The following is a 17,284-nucleotide window of genomic DNA, read 5'->3' as shown; positions in this document are numbered from 1 at the left end:
GGAAGCCCTGTCTGCAGACTGTTCTCACACCCCGTGGTCCTCGTAAACTTGGGGTTCAGAGACCTGGGGGAGGGCGTCGGGCCGGACTGTGAGCACGGCCTCTGCCCTGCTCCTGCTTTGTGTTTGCATTTGAAGTTTGCCCTTCCGAGTGTTTACTCATACTCTAAATACCAATATTTGGACATCTGAGGACGTAAACCGTGTCTCTTAAGAGTTATGGGCTGTTCTTCCCTGTATACTGCATAAGAAACTGCCTGTTTCCCAAAGTGCTGTGCCATTCTTGCATCCTACCAGCAGTGCGTGACAGTTTCTGTTGCCCCACGTCCTTGCCAGAACGTGGTATGTCAGCTTTTTATTTTTTGCTCTCCTACTGGCCATGTTGTATATCTCGTTGTGGTTTTAATTTGCATCCCCTAATGAATGCCTAACGATGTTGAGCATCTTTTCATGTAGTCATTTGCCATCTGTATATCTTCTTTATTGATGGATCTGCTCAAATCTTTTGCCCATTTTTTAATGGAGTTCTATGTTTTCTTATTCTCCTTATCAGTCTGATTATAAATTTCAAATACATAAAACCTCAATTAGTGAATGTATTTTAAAGACCAGGCTCTTGTGCCATGAGTTTGTGGCATGAAAACTACTGAGATGGGCTAGAGATTATTGCAGCTGGTTTGTAAAAATTGGGGATTTGGATGGGAAACATTATTCCCAGTGGAACTCTCCAAATTCCTTCTTCATTTAGCTCTTTTGCTGCGCAACAGGATATTGACATACTTGTCCCTAATGTGGTTGATGGAAGTTTGTGATGCATAATATGATACATACAAAAATAAACTGAAAAGGATGCAAATTCAAATAAAAATGTTGCCAGGCCCCTTTTCCAGAGGTTGTGGTAGGCTGGCACAGGCTTTGGTGGACTGGTGAACTGATAGAGTTCTGGACTTTTTTGCAAGGATGACCAAAGACAGTGGTTCTCAACCCTGGTGACACTTGCCATTGCCTAGACGTGTGATCAGGCCTCACACAGGACAAGGAATGGGCCTCTGGAGAGGTGGGGCCTGCCCCGGGCCAGGGCCAGACAAACTGCTGTAGAACCCGAGGACTAGGGTTGCTGCTCCTTATATCAAAGCTAAAGAAGTCCCCAAATTTGCTTTAGAAGACACTTTTGAACCCTGTAAAGTATCATCTAAGAGGCAGGCAGGAAAGTTACTTTTTTTGGTCTTCATGAGGATATATTTGTCCAAATTGCCCACCAATTATCATGTCAGGATTCTGTTCTCCTCAGTGGATATAACGGCGGTTTCTACAAAGGTCTAAAGAAGCTTTCCCTAAAGCTTTAATTTTCTTTGTCAGAGATTCCTTTCCAGAGACATTATTTTTATTTTTCCAACTCATTTTTGTCCTGTAGTTCAAAGATGTTTTACATCCAAGCACACTGTTTGGATCATATCATCTGTTCCCTTGTAACAGAATCTAAGTTGTGAGAATGCAGAGACCACCTGGACTTATGTTGGTGTCAGCAAACAGCATCTCCAGGAGCTTGTGTGACAGGATGTCCAGCCCCAGCTGGAACCCACTGAGTCTGAATCTGCATCTGAGCATGGTCCCCAGGGATACGTGTGCACATTTGCATAAAGTCACGTATGCATAAGTGAGGGTGTAACGAGTGTTGTTCCCTAGGAATGCAAGTCATCGGTTTGTTGTGTCAAAAAAGCATGTCAGGTCCGCTAGCCAGGGCTGCTCGGCTGCACCGAGGGTCAGGCACAGCTGGGTTTATTGTCCACCGCAGCAAGGGAGCGTCACTCTGAGGAGACTTGCTGTCGGTGCGGGGAGATGTGGTGTGGGATCTGGGCTGTGCCAGGTGATTCTGGGGGACAGGAAGGTAATCGAGGTCTGCTCTGGGCTGGGTGCCCTCAGAATGGGGGCAGTTCCACGACTGAGTATCTCTATCATCGTATCAAGGACCCAGAGGGAGCGCGTGTGGCTGGAGCTGCACTTGGCAATGAAGCAGCATCACTCTTGCTGGTGGGGAGAGCAGTCACGGTCACTTTTGTGGTTGCCCAGGGGCCTTTTGGTTTGTGCTCTTGTTTTTGTCTTGTTCCTGCATGGTCCTAGAGTGACATTTTCAGATGCTGTGTGGCATTGTTTATAAGTGGAGAGCACCCTGGCCTCCCTGTTCGTGCCAGCTGTGAGGCTGTCCTTCCTCTTCAGTGAGTGTTTGGGGACCCATGTGAGTCACCCTGTGGGCAGGACCCTATGGGGGTTGGGCAGGGGTGTGAAGGGGGACAGGAGCCAGGCAGTGAGGAGAGGAGGCCATCCTGAGCTGCGCCGTGTCTCCCGCCATCCTGAGGCTGCGGGCTAGCATTAGTACAGGGAAACATATTTGCAAATCTGCCATATGCTGGTTGCCGGGGACATGGGTCCCCTTCTGCTCCCAGCCACACACTTCTCTGCTTCTTTGAGGCAGGGAGGTGGGGACTGAGCACAGAGAAACAGAGAAGACAGAGTCAGAGAGACAGACTGAGAGTCACAGGGGAGAGACAGAGAAAGAGAGAGAGAGAGAAATGTACGCCTCCATGCCCTGAGAAACACAGGAATAACAGACGCAGCTGAGGAGCCAACTGCAGTACATCTCGAGCCCGGCTTCTCCGTGCGGTCGGGCCACGGGGCTGATCCACGCTTCCTTCCGGCACGTTGTCTTGCTCCAGCTTCCTGTGTGTCCATGTCGTTGCTCCAGCCACTTTGCCAGGTGTTTGCAAGCAGGGGGCCACCTTCAGCACGTGAACACCGGGAGCACTTGGCACAGCCTTGGCTTCTGATTTTGCATGGCTTTGAGTCGCTGCGTGGCATCAGAAGGCGCTGCTTGAGCAGTCAGGCTTTGGGAAGCAATTTGAATATTTTTGAACAGACAGTGGAAAGGCAGGTCAGGAGTGGGGCAGCTGCTTGGCAGAATGTGGCGAGGTCCAAGGAGGATTTCCTTCCAGGCTGTTCCAGAGACTGTCGACAGGACGGTGCAGCTGCCTCACCAGGGCCCCGCTCCCCTTTCGGCCTCTGGGGCCCCATGGCTCCCACTTCCCACAGCAACACCCTCACACAGTGGATGGCTCTGAGCTCAGGCTGACCTTCATTTTCACAGGCACAGAAAATAGAGCCCAACGAGAATCTGCGTTCTGGGTTTTCCTTTTCACAGAAGGGAAAGCGGAGGCTTTGAGAGTCAAATGCTTCTTCCAGAGTCTCCTGGTGAGTTCATGGCACAACCAGGTCTAAGCTCAGGTCTCCTGAGACTGCTCTGTGCTTTGCACTCACAAGGTGGTTCAGACTCTGAAGACAAAGCCAAAAGCAGGGGCTGCTGTGGACCTGTTGTGGTCTGCTCGGGCTTCTGTAATGGAGCACCATAGACAGGGGCTTCCATGACAGGTATTTATTTTTCACAGTCCTGGAGGCTGGAAGTCCAGGATGAAGGTGCCTGCAGATTGGCATCTGGGGAGGGCTGTCTTCCTGGCTTGCAGACAGCCACCTTCTCTGCATCACACGTGGCAGAGACAGAGAACTCTGCTGACTCTTCATCTTCTTCTAAGGGCACTGATCCCACCCTCATGACCTCATCTAACCCTAATCACCTCCCAAAGGTCTCACCTCCTAATCCCAGCACCTGGGGGGTTAGGGCTTCAACGCATGAATTCTGGAGGACACGAACATTCAGTCCAGAACAGGCCCCACTTTCTTTGCCCTTTGGCTCTTTGCATTTCCTCACGTGCATGAGTGTGACTCTGGCCTTCTTTGTGCAGGAGAAGCTCCTGACAGAGCGGGAAGTGGGTGCCCTGCGGAGCCAGCTGGAGGAGGGCCGGGAGGTGCTCTCCCACCTGCAGGCACAGAGAGTGGAGCTGCAGGCCCAGGTATGCTTGTGTCTCCACGTGCAGATCAGGGCTTCATGCACATTTTATTGAGATGCACAGTATCCAGCTGGAGGAGTTGTCACATTCCGGACACACCTGTGTCACCTGGCAGCAACAGGACATTCTGAGTAGCTGACCAGGTGCCCTGCTTTGCCCTGGGCTGAGGGTTCCCAGGACATGGCACTAGCAGGGCCCAGACTGGACAAGTCCCAGGCAAATGGAGACAGGGCCATGTTCATCCCCCAGTCCCTTGGGTTCCCCGAGAGACTCCTTCACCCCACCAAGGGTGAGGCTGTCCCAGCTTCTGCATCATGGATTCATCAAGCCCAGGTTAAACTGTGTAAAAATAAGAAGAAAGGAACACATACTGGGATTTTTATCCTATGCTTGCTCAAATCTGTGCTCCCTGCCTGTGTTCTCATGGTAAAATTTCTCCTTCAGGATTTGATCACAGACCTGGAAAGAGGTTGTGTGAGTACTGGCCTCTAGTTAGAAATTTATTAGTGAGAAGCTCACATTTCTACTCCTACCCCCTTGTGGGTGAAGCTTAATTTGAAAACTAAACTCAGCAGAACAGCTCGATCCCGTTTCTGTGGCCTGCCTTCTCGGTTAATGAGCTTCCTGGCACTCACTAGCGCCAATGCTAGTAGATTCACTAGCATCAGCTAGCATCAAAAAGGAAGTCAGCAACACTAAGCTAAAACAGACTAAAAAATAAGAGTGCTCAGCAAGTAAAAAGGTAGGATTTTGTGAAACCTTTGTTTCACCTATATATATTTCGGTTCTCTCTCTCACACACACACACACACACATTTGTCTGATGTGCAGGGCTGGCAGTCTGAAATGTGTTTTCTCCTGTGGCCGTGGGGATAAAGTTGAAAACCACTGCCCTAGATTCTGAGAAAGATGAAAGAGCCCAGCCGAGATGATAAATTTCAGTTCCAGCACAAAGCCATTTCTCTATGTACGTGTATGTATTTGTTGAATATCAGAATAAGAAATTGCACAACGGATTAACCTAGTTTCTGAGAACATGGAATGAAACTGGCTGGCTGGCCACCTGTTCGTGCCCTTAGTTGCTACAGCAAGTACTTGCTTTACTCTGATGTCGTCGTTGCTCTAAAGTAGGGTCTTAATCTCCTCTTCGGTGCCACCCCTCCCTGCGCCCACCCTTGGTAGTCTGATGAAGCTCGTGGACTCTGTCTCAGAAAAATGATGATAAAGGCATAAAATAAAGCACAGATAATTAAAAGGAAACCAATTGTATTGAAACAGTTATCAAAATATTAGCAAATCATTTCATATATAATAGGATATGTCTTTATATTTAGTAAAAAAATCTAGCACTGGGTCTAATGAAACAGTTGTATTAGTTTTCTGTTGCTGCCTTGATTAATTACCACAAACCTGGGGCTTCACACAGCACCCATTTATTAGCACACAGTTCTGAAGTTTAGAAGTCTAGGAAATTTGGTTGGTTTCTCTGCTCTGGGTTTCACAAGGCTGAAATAAAGATGTCGGCAGGCCCGGGCCCTTGTCTGGGGGCTCTAAGGGGAGAATTTGCTCCTAGCTTCATTCAAGTTGTTGGCAGGGTTCAATTCTGTGTGCCTGTAGGACTGTGGGCCCGGTTTCTTTGCTGGCGCTGGCCAGGAGTGGCTGTAGAGGCTGTGCATGCTCCCTGGCTAAGGCCTCCCATCTTCAGAGCCAGCAACAGTGCATTGACTCTTTCTCATGCATCTAATCAGTCTGACCTTCTACTTCTGCATTTCTCTGACTTCTACTTTTTTTTTTTTTTTGGAGACAGGGTCTTGCTTTGTTGCATAGGCTACAGTGCGGTGGTGTCATCATAGCTCACTGCAACCTCAAACTCCTCGGCTCAAGTGATCCTCCTGCCTCAGCCTCCCAAATAGCTGAGACTACAGGTGTGCGCTATCACGCCCGGCTAATTTTTAATTTTTTGTAGAGATGGGATCTCTCTATTGTCCAGGCTGGTCTCAAACTCCTGACCTAAAGTGATCTTCCTGCCTTGGCCTCCCAAAGTGCTGGGATTATAGGTGTGAGCCACTGCACCTGGCCTGACTTCTGCTTTTAAGGACTGGTGTGATTAGGGATAACCTAGAATAATCTTCCTTTTCTTAAAAGCTTAACTGATTAAGAACCTTAATTACATCTGCAAGGTGCCTTTTGCCTTCTAACATATTCATGGGTGTAACACTAAGGGGCAAAGGTCGTGGGGACCAAAATTCTGCCTAATTAGCTTTAATTAAAACTCAGATTTTGCTGGGCCCACCCAGGAGTTTCTGACTCAGTAGGTCTGGGGTGTAGCCTGAGAATGTGCATTTTCCTGTTTCCAGGTGACATTGATGCTGTGGATTCAGGAACCACACTCTGAGAACCGCTGCTGTGGGGCGGGTCACAGGTTGAGTCAGAATGTTCTACACCTGGTCCCAGGCTTGGGCCCTCCACAGCCTCACCCAGAATGTTCATGGCTGGATTTGTTCTGGTTTTAAAAGGTTTTAGTGGCTTCCAAGGGAGATTTGGCCACACACCTCTCAGCAAGGAAAATACAGTTGTTGGGGATGTGGTGGGGGGCTGAGGAGGGAGAGCTTCTTGGGGTCTCAGAGCTCCAGGCTGGCTGGGCTATGGCAGCTGGTTCTGCCTGTAGTTAAGGCCTGTGATGCTTCCAGAATCCTCCATAGCGGAGGTCCTCAGGGTGAGCTCCCTGTCCCAGCAGCATCAGCATCACCTGGGAACCTGGCAGAAATGCAGATTCATGGCCACATCCCAGACCTGCTGAATCAGGAACCGTGGGGTGGGGACAGCAACCTTTGTTTTAACAAGCCCTCGGGTGACTCCGCAGGCTCAAGTTTGAGAGACACTGGGCCCAGCATGGAAGGATTAGAACTGGGGCCCCTCCTGCAAGTAAGCTGAGCACAGACACGTAAGGCCCCTGGAGAAGGCAGTTCTCCCAGGTGGAGGCCAAAAGACAGGCAGTTCTGTTTCTTTGAATTGTACTGACCAAGAGTTTCTGTGACAGGGAAGTGAAAAAAGTCATATTCATTGCAAAGTGGAGATGGGCGTGGTGGCTCATGCCTGTAATCCCAGCACTTTTGGGGGCCGAGGTAGGAGGATGGTTTGAGACCAGGTGTTTGAGACCAGCCTGGACAATATAGCAAGACTCCGTTTCTAAAAAATAAAAAATGAAAAAATTAGCCAGGCATGGTGGTGCGGGCTGTAGTCCCAGCTACTCAGGAGGCTGAGGCGGGAGGATCACTTGAGCCCAGGAGTTCAAGGTTGCAGTGAGCTATGATTGCGCCCCAGCACTCCAGCTTGGGCGACTGAGTAAGATCCTGTCTCTGAAAAAAAAAAAATTGCAAAGCGGGAGCGTCCCAGGTCTCGTTTCTCACTAAAGTCACTCAGCACCATCTAGTGGTGAGACTTGGTAAGACAGTCTGGCGTCCTAAGAGGACTGAGGGAGGAGCCCAGCGGGGAGTCGCAGCCCAGCAGGGAGTCAGATATAAATCAGAAGATCTAATGGTCCAGGCAGAAACACAGTATTCGTCTCGCTCAGGATGAAGTTCAAGGTGCTACAGGGCGCACGCCTTCCCCCCACTTCTCTCTCTGGTGTCCTCTCAGCTGCTGCTCTCGAGGTGACCCAGGGCACCCTCTCTTCCTCTCCTGACCCCTCCTGTGGTTTCTAGAACCTGCCTCTCTGCTCATCCTGTCTGTCCTTTCTGAAGTCCCTGTCCTTCCTCGATACCCAGGACTCCCCACCTCCTCCAGGAACGCTTTCTCCCTGAGCCCCGAGATGCCGGGAGGGCTCTGTGACTGACTCCCCCGCTGGACCGTGAGCTTCTAGAGCAGAGTCCCTGTCCTGTCCTTTGACGGCCAGACTGGCACTGGTGGCACTCGATGCCGTGCCTCTCAGGGCTGGGGAACCTGTGACCTTCTGTATCCTTGAGTGCAGCCTTTTGACGGAATCCAAATTTTACACAACAAATCCTTTTACTAAAAGGAAGTTTGGATTCGGTGGAGGGGCGGCACTTGGGCATCTGGAGGGCCACACGTGGCCTTGTGGCTGCAGGTTCCCCACCCCTGGTTGAGCTATAAAAACCACATTGACGTAGACACCATTCCAGTTTTGTAAACCAAGTCGCCCCTTCACTGGGTGCTGTGGGGTCTGGGTCGATCCCGCAGAATTGCACAGAATCAGCCTCCAGGGGTGGGGCGGTGCCTTGCAGTCCTGCCCGGTGCCTCCCAGCTGGGCCGGAGTTCCTCCCGCACACCCCAGCACAGGACAGCCAGCCTCTAAAACATGCCTCTTTCCTCAAACCGACACACACACACACAAATGAAAAAAAAACACCCCACCCACCCACCAACCAATCACCACTACCACCACAAAATCTACAAATTATCTAACCATGAGATGAAATATAAAAAGATTGCGCTTGACTGTAGGGTAGAAAGATTATACATGACTTTTCTAGTCTCGGATTTTTCAATTTATGACAACCCGTTGCTACTCTCTTTACCGTGTAAAAGTGTGCTAAGTGAAAACCCTCAGGGAGGGGTCTCTGTGTGGGTCACCCTGGGTTTCCTGTGTCTTCGGTGGAAACAGGCGTGGTGACTGCCTGTTGATTTGTGGGAAGGGGGAGCTCTCCAGGGGCCCTGGGCGTGCGTGTGTGTTTGTGTTTGTGAGTGTGCTTTCGCACTTGTCTGCAGCTGGGAGGAGGCTGAGATGGGGGGTCTATGGCTTCAGGAGATGCCTCAGACCCTGTACGGGGGGTCTGAATTCTGCTGTGGTATTTATGGGCAAGCCACTTTGCCTGTGTGCCTCAGTTTCCTCATCTGTAAAGTGGGAAGATTAATAGCCCCTCCCTCCCCGAAAAGGTTGTTGTAAGTTTGGTGAGCTGACCCCCGTTGGAACTCGTGGGCACAGACCATTACTCCCTCTCTGGGATGGGGACTTCACACCCAAAGGGGACAATAGATTCTCTTCATACGTATTATATTTTTTTCTATACTCTTTATTATGAAACATTTCAAACATAGAAAAGTGAGAGATAGTCCCCATTCCCTGACAAATGGCTCTTTTTATATCACCTACAACCCCACACACTCTCCCTGTGAAATTCCAATGCTTCTCTGAGATTCAGGCCTCAAAGGGGTCTTGTGAATCCCCTCATTTCTCGGGAGCGTTTCCTAGGCTGTGTGAACACTCTGGTGTGGATAGCAAGGTGTGGCTGCCCCAGGAGTTAGTGTGTGTGACTTGGTATTTAACATTACAGGTGACTGTCTGAACCGAGATTTTTTTATGAGGAACAGAAACCCGATCAAACTACTTGAAACAGGAAGGGCACTCTTGTTTTATTCTGAAACAATTTTAGACTTCTGAAAAGTTGCAAAAATAGCACAGAGGTTTCCAAGACACCCTTCCCCCAGCTTCCCCAGACGTTAACACCTAATAACCACAGGACAGTGACGAAAACCAGGAAATTAACAATGATGCCGTCCTATTCATAGACTAAAATCTCACCAGTTACCCCATTGATGGTTTTTCTGATCCTACCCACACTTATGTGTCACGTCTCCTTTGTGTCTCCCAGTTTGGGACAGTTCCTCCCTCTGTCTTTGTTTTTCGTGGCCTTGATGGTTTCAAAGGGTCCAGGCCAGTTATTTTGTGAAATGTCTCTCCATTTGGGTTTCCCCGATGTTTTCTCAGGGTTAGATGGAGGCTGTGTGTTTTTGGCAAGACCCCATGGAAGGGATGTTGTGTCCTCAGTGCTGCCAGGTTTCTCCACTGGAAATGCACTACTTTTCTTTTCAAAGGGCCATGGTTAAAAGGCAGTGTATGAAATTGGAGAGCAGGGGCAGCAGGACGCAGGACCCAGGATCTGAGGCAGCTGCTCACTCTGCCTCCCTCCCCTCCTCTTCCTTCTCTTGCTGCGGGCTCTCTCTGATTCCTGCTTATCTCTGCCCTGTGGCTGCATGTCTCTGCCTCTCTGAAGAATTGCCTTGAGCAGCTTCTCCATGCACTTGTGCAAGATCGCCACTCCAGAATGGCAGCCCCATTGTGTGTCCTGGTGGTCTAGAACCTGCCACCTACTTGCTGCTACTGCTCAGATCCCTTTCCAAATTCCCAGGAGAGAGAGCATAGGATAGGCCAGCCTGGGTCAGGTCCACCCCTGTTTCCATAGCTCTGGACAGGAGAATGGGGTCACATTGCTGCCAGGACCCTCCCTATGGATGGAGTGGGGCAGTCACCAAAGGGAGGACATGGGCCCGAAAGAAGTCTTCCCAAAGTGTTTAGTACATGTACATTTTCTTCCCTCCTTCCTCTTTCCTCATGCAACAGATATATTCCTGAACGTCTTTGTAGACTACGTTTTCACTTAGGGAACTTCACTATCCCAAGGCCAGACCTATACGAAGTGGAGCATTGGCTTGGGCTAGGAACGATGGTCCTCCAGGGTGTCCTATATGTACCTTTAGGCCTCGATGTAGGAAATGCCTCGTAGAGGACATACATGACGTTGCCTGCAGACACCTGTCTGGCCCCTCGTGACTCAGAGTGTGGCCCAAGGATCGGCACCATCAACCCCACGCAGGAGCTGGTTAAAAGTGCAGCATCTCCGGCCTCACCCCATCCCTGAGTCAGAATCCGAATCTTATGCTCAGGCGGTTCCAGTGCACACTGCAGTTTGAGAAGTGCTGCTCTAGGTGGAAGTGGGTTTTTTTGTTTGTTTGTTTTAGAGGACCATGCATGTCAAATTCTTTTCTCCTTGAGAATGAAATTGTAAAAGAGCCACAACTACAGAGATTAAGCTGGTAAATAAGTAAAGTGTCACTCAATAATGGGATACGGTCTGGGAAATGTGTCGTTAGGCAGTTTTGTTGTGTGAACGTCATGGAGTGACTTACACAGAGCTAGATCGCGTAGCCTACTACTCACCCGGCTGTATGGGGTGGCCTATTGTTCCTAGACTACAAGCCTGTACAGCAGGTGACTGTGCCGAATACTGCAGGCGATTGTAACACCACGGTAAGTCTTTGCGTATCTAAGCATTTCTAAATATAAACATAGAAAAGGTGCAGTAAAAATACGGTACAAAAGATAAAAAAGAAAAAAAAAAGGTACACCTGTATGGGGCACTTTCCATGAATGGAGCTCGTAGGACTGGAAGTTGCTCCGAGTGAGTCAGCGAGTGAGCGGCGAGTGGCTGTGGAGGCCTGGAGATGACCTCACACCACGGCAGACTGCGAACAGTGCTCACGAAAGCTATGCTCACGTTGTAAAAACATACTTTCCTTTCTTCAATAATAAATTGACCTTCGCTTACTGTAACTTTTTTACTGTATAAACATTTCCATTTTTAAAAACTTTCTGACTTCTTTGTGATAATACTTAAATCAAGCGCGAGAGAAAATGATGCAATCAAGAGATGCAGGGAAACAGGAGATGTACGAGGCTGCTGCCGGCGTAACCCTGTTTTACAGTAAACTGTTTTTTTTATAAGTAGAAGGAGTGCCCGATAAAAGGACAATAAAAAGTCTAATATAGTAAATACATAAACAGTGACACAGTCATTTATGATCATTATCAAATATTATGTACTGTACATGATTACGTGCGCTAGACTTTAGTTTAGCTGGCAGCCCAGCGGGTTTGTTAACACCAGCATCACCAGAATGTGTGCGTAATGCACTGCTCTATGACATTACAATGGCTACAATGTCACTAGGTGACAGGAATTTTTCAGCTCCATTATAATCTTACAGAGCTACTGTCGTCTATGCAGTCTGTTGCTGATTGAAATGTTATGCGGTGCGCAGCTGTACGTTTATGAGAATTTATGCACTGTCACAAGCTCTTGAAGTGAATATAAAAACCACCTCTTTCTATTTTCCTGCCTTAAATTTTACTTGCTCTGCATTAGTATATAAATAGTGTTTCCCTGACATTATTTTATGTGCACACAAATGCGCATGCGCTGACACACACACACACACACACACACACACACACATTTTAGCTATCAAGACATAAATGTAACTCTACGGATCAAAACTCAGGAAGGCTGAGCATGGTGGCTCATGCCTGTAATCCTAGCACTCTGGGAGGCCGAGGCATGAGGATTGCTTGAGCTCAGGAGTTCGAGACCAGCAAGAGTGAGACACTGTCTACAAAAAATAGAAAAATTACCTGGGCATGGTGGCAGGCACCTGTAGTCCCGGCTACTTGGGAGGCTGAGGCAGGAGATCAATTGAGCCCAGGAGTTGGAGGTTGCAGTGAGCTATGATTGTGCCACTGTACTCTAGCTGGGGCGACAGAACAAGATCCTGTCCCTCCCCTGAAAAAAAAAAAAAAAAAAAGCCTCAGGAGAAAATTAATGCACAATAGTGACTGAATGAGACAAGGAAACTTTTCTCTCCCTTAATTATTTTACAAAAGTAGCATCTTATCTATTTAGTATCTGTTCATCTTTTTACTTATTTTTGGCTATTAGATCTGCGCTAATTCATTAAAGTATGAAGAATGTACTTTTCAAAAATTATGCATATTATTCCATGATAGTAGGTTTCTTTTTATTTTCTGGGTTTGTCATCTTCAGATGGCCTTTGGGGTAGGCTCCCTTCCGGGCTCATGCTGGAGGGTGCTGATGTTAGTGCCAGGAGACAGGAGCTCAGTTTTCACCTTCCTCTTTGGCTTAAGGATTCCAAAGTGACTCATTGCTAGTCTCTAAGTGACAGGGAAACAAACAAAATAAAACTGTATATGCCAAGTCTAGGTTGTCCTGGCAAAGCCCGTGCCTTAGGGCAGAGGGTGGGAAGGATTTCCTTACAGTGTGTCTTTGCCCACAGACGACAGCCCTGGAACAAGCTATTAAAAACGCCCACGACTGTTACGACGACGAGATTCAGCTTTATAATGAGCAGATCGAAACCCTGCGCAAGGAGATCGAAGAGACAGAGCGGATTCTGGAGAAGTCCTCCTATGACTGCCGGCAGCTGGCGGTGGCCCAGCAAACCCTGAAGAACGAGCTGGACCGGTATCATCGGATCATCGAGATCGAAGGCAACAGGTGTGGTCAGGGACCTGTGCCCGCAGGCCCTGGAGAGTGTGCCCGTCTTCCCGTCCTGGCCACTTCCTCCTTCTGCAAACCTTTATTGACGGCCTGCTGTGTGCCAGGCACAGTTCTAGGCAGTGGGGACACGGCAGGGAAGGAAACACAAAAATCCCTGACCTCGTGGAGCTTGAAAACTAGTTGTGGGAGACAGATGCTGCATGCATTTGTAACGCAGGGAGCATGACCTGTGACAAGTGCGACGTAGGGAATTCGGGCAGGAGGAGGGCAGTGACAAGGGGGGGTGATGGTGGGAATGCTTGAGATTTCAAGTAGGGTGGTCAGGAAAGGCCTCGCTGAGAAGTCTGCTTTTTGTCCAGAGGTTTCTGGGCACACAGTGTCCTAGCAGGTGGGATGACAAGGAGTATTTAAGAAGATGCTGCAGGGGAGGTGCCTAGCACAGCACCTGGCACTGAGGACTGCGCAGAGATATTGGTGGTGTTGCTGCCACCACCATCATGACTCTTAGGACCTGTGGGTCAGTCTTGTAGCTGTCAGCACTGTGGCTGCCTGGTCTCCTGCGTAATGGACCTGTGACTTGACCCCTACTCACATTAAGACAGCTGGGAAATTCTCTCTCTTTAAGTGTATCTCTCTGTCTGTCTGTGGCTAGGTCCATATCCACATCTATAGATAGCCTTCAGAGAATAGGTTGGAAATTAATTTGTGATTTTTCAATTCAGTCTTGCTAATTTTCTTGGTTTAGATTGAATTAAAAGAGAGCCCCCTCCCCCTCCCGCACCCAGTAGCCCACAAAGTTCTTCTATTTTCTGGATAGAGCTGGAACCCACTCTACTAAGTGAAGCATCCCAAGAATGGAAAAACAGGCACCACATATACTCACCATCAAATTGGTATTAACTGATAAGCACTGAAGTGCACATATAGCAATAGCATTCATCGAGTGTCGGGCAGATGGGAGCGGGAGGAGGGGATGGGTATACACACACATAATGGGTGCGGTGTGCACCGTCTGGGGGATGGACACTCTTGAAGCTCTGACTCAGGTGGGGCAAGGGCACTATACATAACCTAAACATTTGTACCCCCATGATATGCTGAAATAAAAAGTTAAAAAAAAGAATATATTATTTACCTACAATAAATGAATAAATTCTGATTTAAAAAAAGTTCTTTCCTTCATTCTGGGTGCTCTGTCTTGGCGGAGAGTGCTCAAATGTTTAGCAGGAAAAGGAAGATTTTCTTTTTCTTTTTCCAGTGATGGTCAATGTATTTGTGCCACAGTGACACTTGATGCTCGCATTGACAAGGATAAACCTTGAACTGGCATTCAAATGTCCTTGTGAAAATGTTTGTCTTGGGGGCAGGGCTTCACAAAAAGGTGACTGGATACGCCTTTGTTTGTTTTTAAGTTCTAATTTTGATATAATTTTAAATTGATAGAAATGTGGCAAAATAGAGCACGGGGCTCCTGTATACTCTTTATCCGTATTCGCCAGTTGTTTATGTTTTGTCTCAATTGCTTCATCACTTTTTCTCTATTTAAATATGATATATATCATCATTTTTTTGAAGTTGGAGATATTATACCTGGTTTACCCTAAATACTTCAGCCTGGGTTGGCCACTTGTTAACTAAAAAATGAACAAAAAACCAAAAAACTCTGTCCCACGGAGCAGTGATATTTTTAGATTATAAGCAATCCCCACTTTATCAATTTTTTTATAGTTATGTTTCACAGCTTATGACTTGAGCCCAAAGAAACGATTATTTCCTTTACGTCCTCACCCTGTGCGTGTGTATGTGGTTATCTGTGTAAAATTATGCATAATTCATGAGCAGTTTGATCGAGAGAAAGCCTCTTTCCCTTTTGCTCAACATGAGAGAGAGTCGCTGTCGGCCCTGACCGCCTGTGTGGCCTGTGTTTTCTGGTTCTTTCTGCCAGGCTGACCTCCGCCTTCATCGAGACCCCCATTGCCCTGCTCACCCCGAGCCATGGAGCCCCTGGCAGCTCTGCGTCCGGCGGGAAAGGTACCACCCCCCCAACCCTGGCTTCTGCTTTTTTCTGTGTTGAAAAAATGGAAAAAACCAAGTGCCTTTCTCCCTGACTTTCATTCACGTTCATGCTTCCTTCTGACCCAGCTGGTAGTGAAATGCTTGTGTGTGAGGGAGTCTCCTTCCCTTCCTCTCTGAAGTGCCCCCTCAGCTGCTAAGGGACGGAGCCACGCAGTTTATAAGGAAAACAAATCACCTGGGAGAATAGGCCACCCTGGACATGCCATCCCTGAACACGAGGCATTTAATCAGGGGAAAAACACAATTCGGTATACACTTCTTGCTTCTTCACTTTGGCAAGAAGTGGATATCGAATTGCATTTTCCCCTAAAATTTTATGGACTAGTCTGCGCACAGGTGCTTGATCCAGTGTCCGATGTGGTGCGGAGGCTCATGATCGTTCATTCTTTCTTCCCTTCAAAACCGAGCAGAAACAGCTTGGTTGGCAAATGCAGCTTCTGCTTTCAACGTCTGCCCTGTGAAATGTCACCTCACAAATCTTCTGAGCAAAGCCCAGTGTTTTGGGAGGAAAGAGAAGATGGTAATGCTGATGCTCATACTTACAGGGCCTTCAAGTCCACGTGTCTTAGCTCGGAGGGGTTCGTGGCACATCGCTGGGAAGGCAGCCGGCCTGCAGCCGGACACCCAGCGCTGGCTCTGAACCCTGAGATTCCGTGGTGGTCCTATAAGCGTTTTCTCCTTGCATCCCTGTTCCTGACAGTTTCCTGTGACCTGTCCCTCTCTCCATCCTCTGCTCCCTTATGGCTTTGTGACCCATTTCTGCTATTTGCTCACGTGGTCCTCTCAGTACGCTCCACTCAGTGCAATGGTGAACCGCGAGTGTCAGGACAAGGAGCCTCTTCCCTGCCTTTTCTGGAAGCCCAGAGGAATCCAGTGACTTGTTCAAAGTCGCACAGCTGGTTGGCAGAGCTGGGGCCTCAACATGGGCCGTAAAGCAACAGAGCCAGGGCTCTTTCCCCGTTGCTTCTGCTCCAGATGTAGGAAACCCCACCGTAGTGCTAGACATTTGTCTCCAATACAGTTAGCCTATTTTTCAACCAATTCATTTTCTCACCCTTTCATTGACGATTGTACTTGACTTACTACCTGTGTGTTTTCTTAGATCTCACTAGGGCTGTGCAGGATATAACAACAGCAAAACCAAGACAAAAAGGCCTCCCCAAGACTGTTCCAAGGAGAAAGGAGATTATGGCGAAAGACAAAGCAGATGGGCCTCTGGAAGACATGCCGTCGAAAAGTCTGGAAGACACAAAGCTGGTGCAGGTGGTGCTTAAAGACGAAGGTGAACCTAAGCTTGAGCCAGAGGCCAAAGAGGCAAGTCCCCTGACACAAGAAGGGGACCCAGAGGATGTGCCAGACGGAGGGCAGATAAGCAAAGCCTTTGGGAAACTGTCCAAGTTGGTCAAGGAGAAAGTGAAAAGCCCCAAGGAGCCCGAGCCGCCCCCTGACCTCTACACCAAAGGGCGACACGTGCTGGTCACAGGGGATGCCAGTTATGTGGACCCTGATTTCTGTGTCTCCTCCATCCCGGCCAAAGGTGGGGTGGTGGTTTCCATCGAGGAAGAGTCTGTGTGTCCTGAGGACCATGTGGAGCCCTCTCCTGAGCAGCCTGAGCCCCCTCCGGAGAATGGGGAGGGGGTCCCCCAGAGGAGAGAAGATGAACTCCCAAGCATCCAGCCAACCGCAGAGAAGGAGGGTGAGATAAGTGCCGAAGAACCGAAAGGCCCAGAGGAGAAACAAGATGGCGAGAAGGAGGATGAGGAGTCCAGGAGACCCTGCCCCACAGTCATACCTGGTCCAGAGGAACTGCCTACACCCGAGGCTCAAAGGCCTGGGGCCATCCAGGAGGGACTGGAGGGGACTAGGAGAAGAAGTCTGCCAGAAAAAAGCCCTCCCAAGCCTTTGGCATATCAGAAGGTGGAAGTGGTGGAATCCATCGAGAAGATTTCAACGGAGAGCATTCAGACATACGAGGAAACCGCAGTCATTGTGGAGACTGTGGTTGGAAAGGCAAAAGCAAACAAGAAGAAATCAGGAGAGAAGGGCTCTTAAAATGCCAGGGCTTAATGGGAGAAAATGTCTTTGGGGCCACTGTAGGGGAAAGCTTTGATATTGTAGAACAGATGATAAAAGGGTGAGGGTTCCTGTTTGGAGTAGACCATAGTTGACCTGTCTGGCGTTGCCAATGAAACCTTCATTAAAACGTTTTCTTTGCTTGCA

General features: G+C 48.7%; 1 protein-coding gene across 2 annotated transcripts in view; it reads left to right on the top strand.

Moving 5' to 3' along the window:
* The window catches only part of BFSP1 (beaded filament structural protein 1), a 33,890-nt gene extending 16,606 nt beyond the window's left edge, over positions 1-17,284 (top strand). Inside the window, exons 5-8 of one of the 2 annotated variants that reach the window (XM_069495999.1) lie at positions 3,792-3,899; positions 12,765-12,985; positions 14,934-15,019; positions 16,167-17,284. In XM_069495999.1, coding sequence (XP_069352100.1) covers positions 3,792-3,899; positions 12,765-12,985; positions 14,934-15,019; positions 16,167-17,116 — 1,365 coding nt within the window. In that variant the 3' untranslated portion in view covers positions 17,117-17,284. The remainder of the gene's footprint in view (positions 1-3,791; positions 3,900-12,764; positions 12,986-14,933; positions 15,020-16,166) is intronic. The other variant, XM_069496000.1, reaches the window with a different exon arrangement.

The sequence above is a fragment of the Eulemur rufifrons genome, chromosome 20 (assembly GCF_041146395.1).
Source record: "Eulemur rufifrons isolate Redbay chromosome 20, OSU_ERuf_1, whole genome shotgun sequence".
Lineage (NCBI taxonomy): Eukaryota > Metazoa > Chordata > Mammalia > Primates > Lemuridae > Eulemur > Eulemur rufifrons.
Note: the sequence above shows the minus strand (reverse complement) of the source record. Positions and strands in the feature narration are given on the sequence as shown.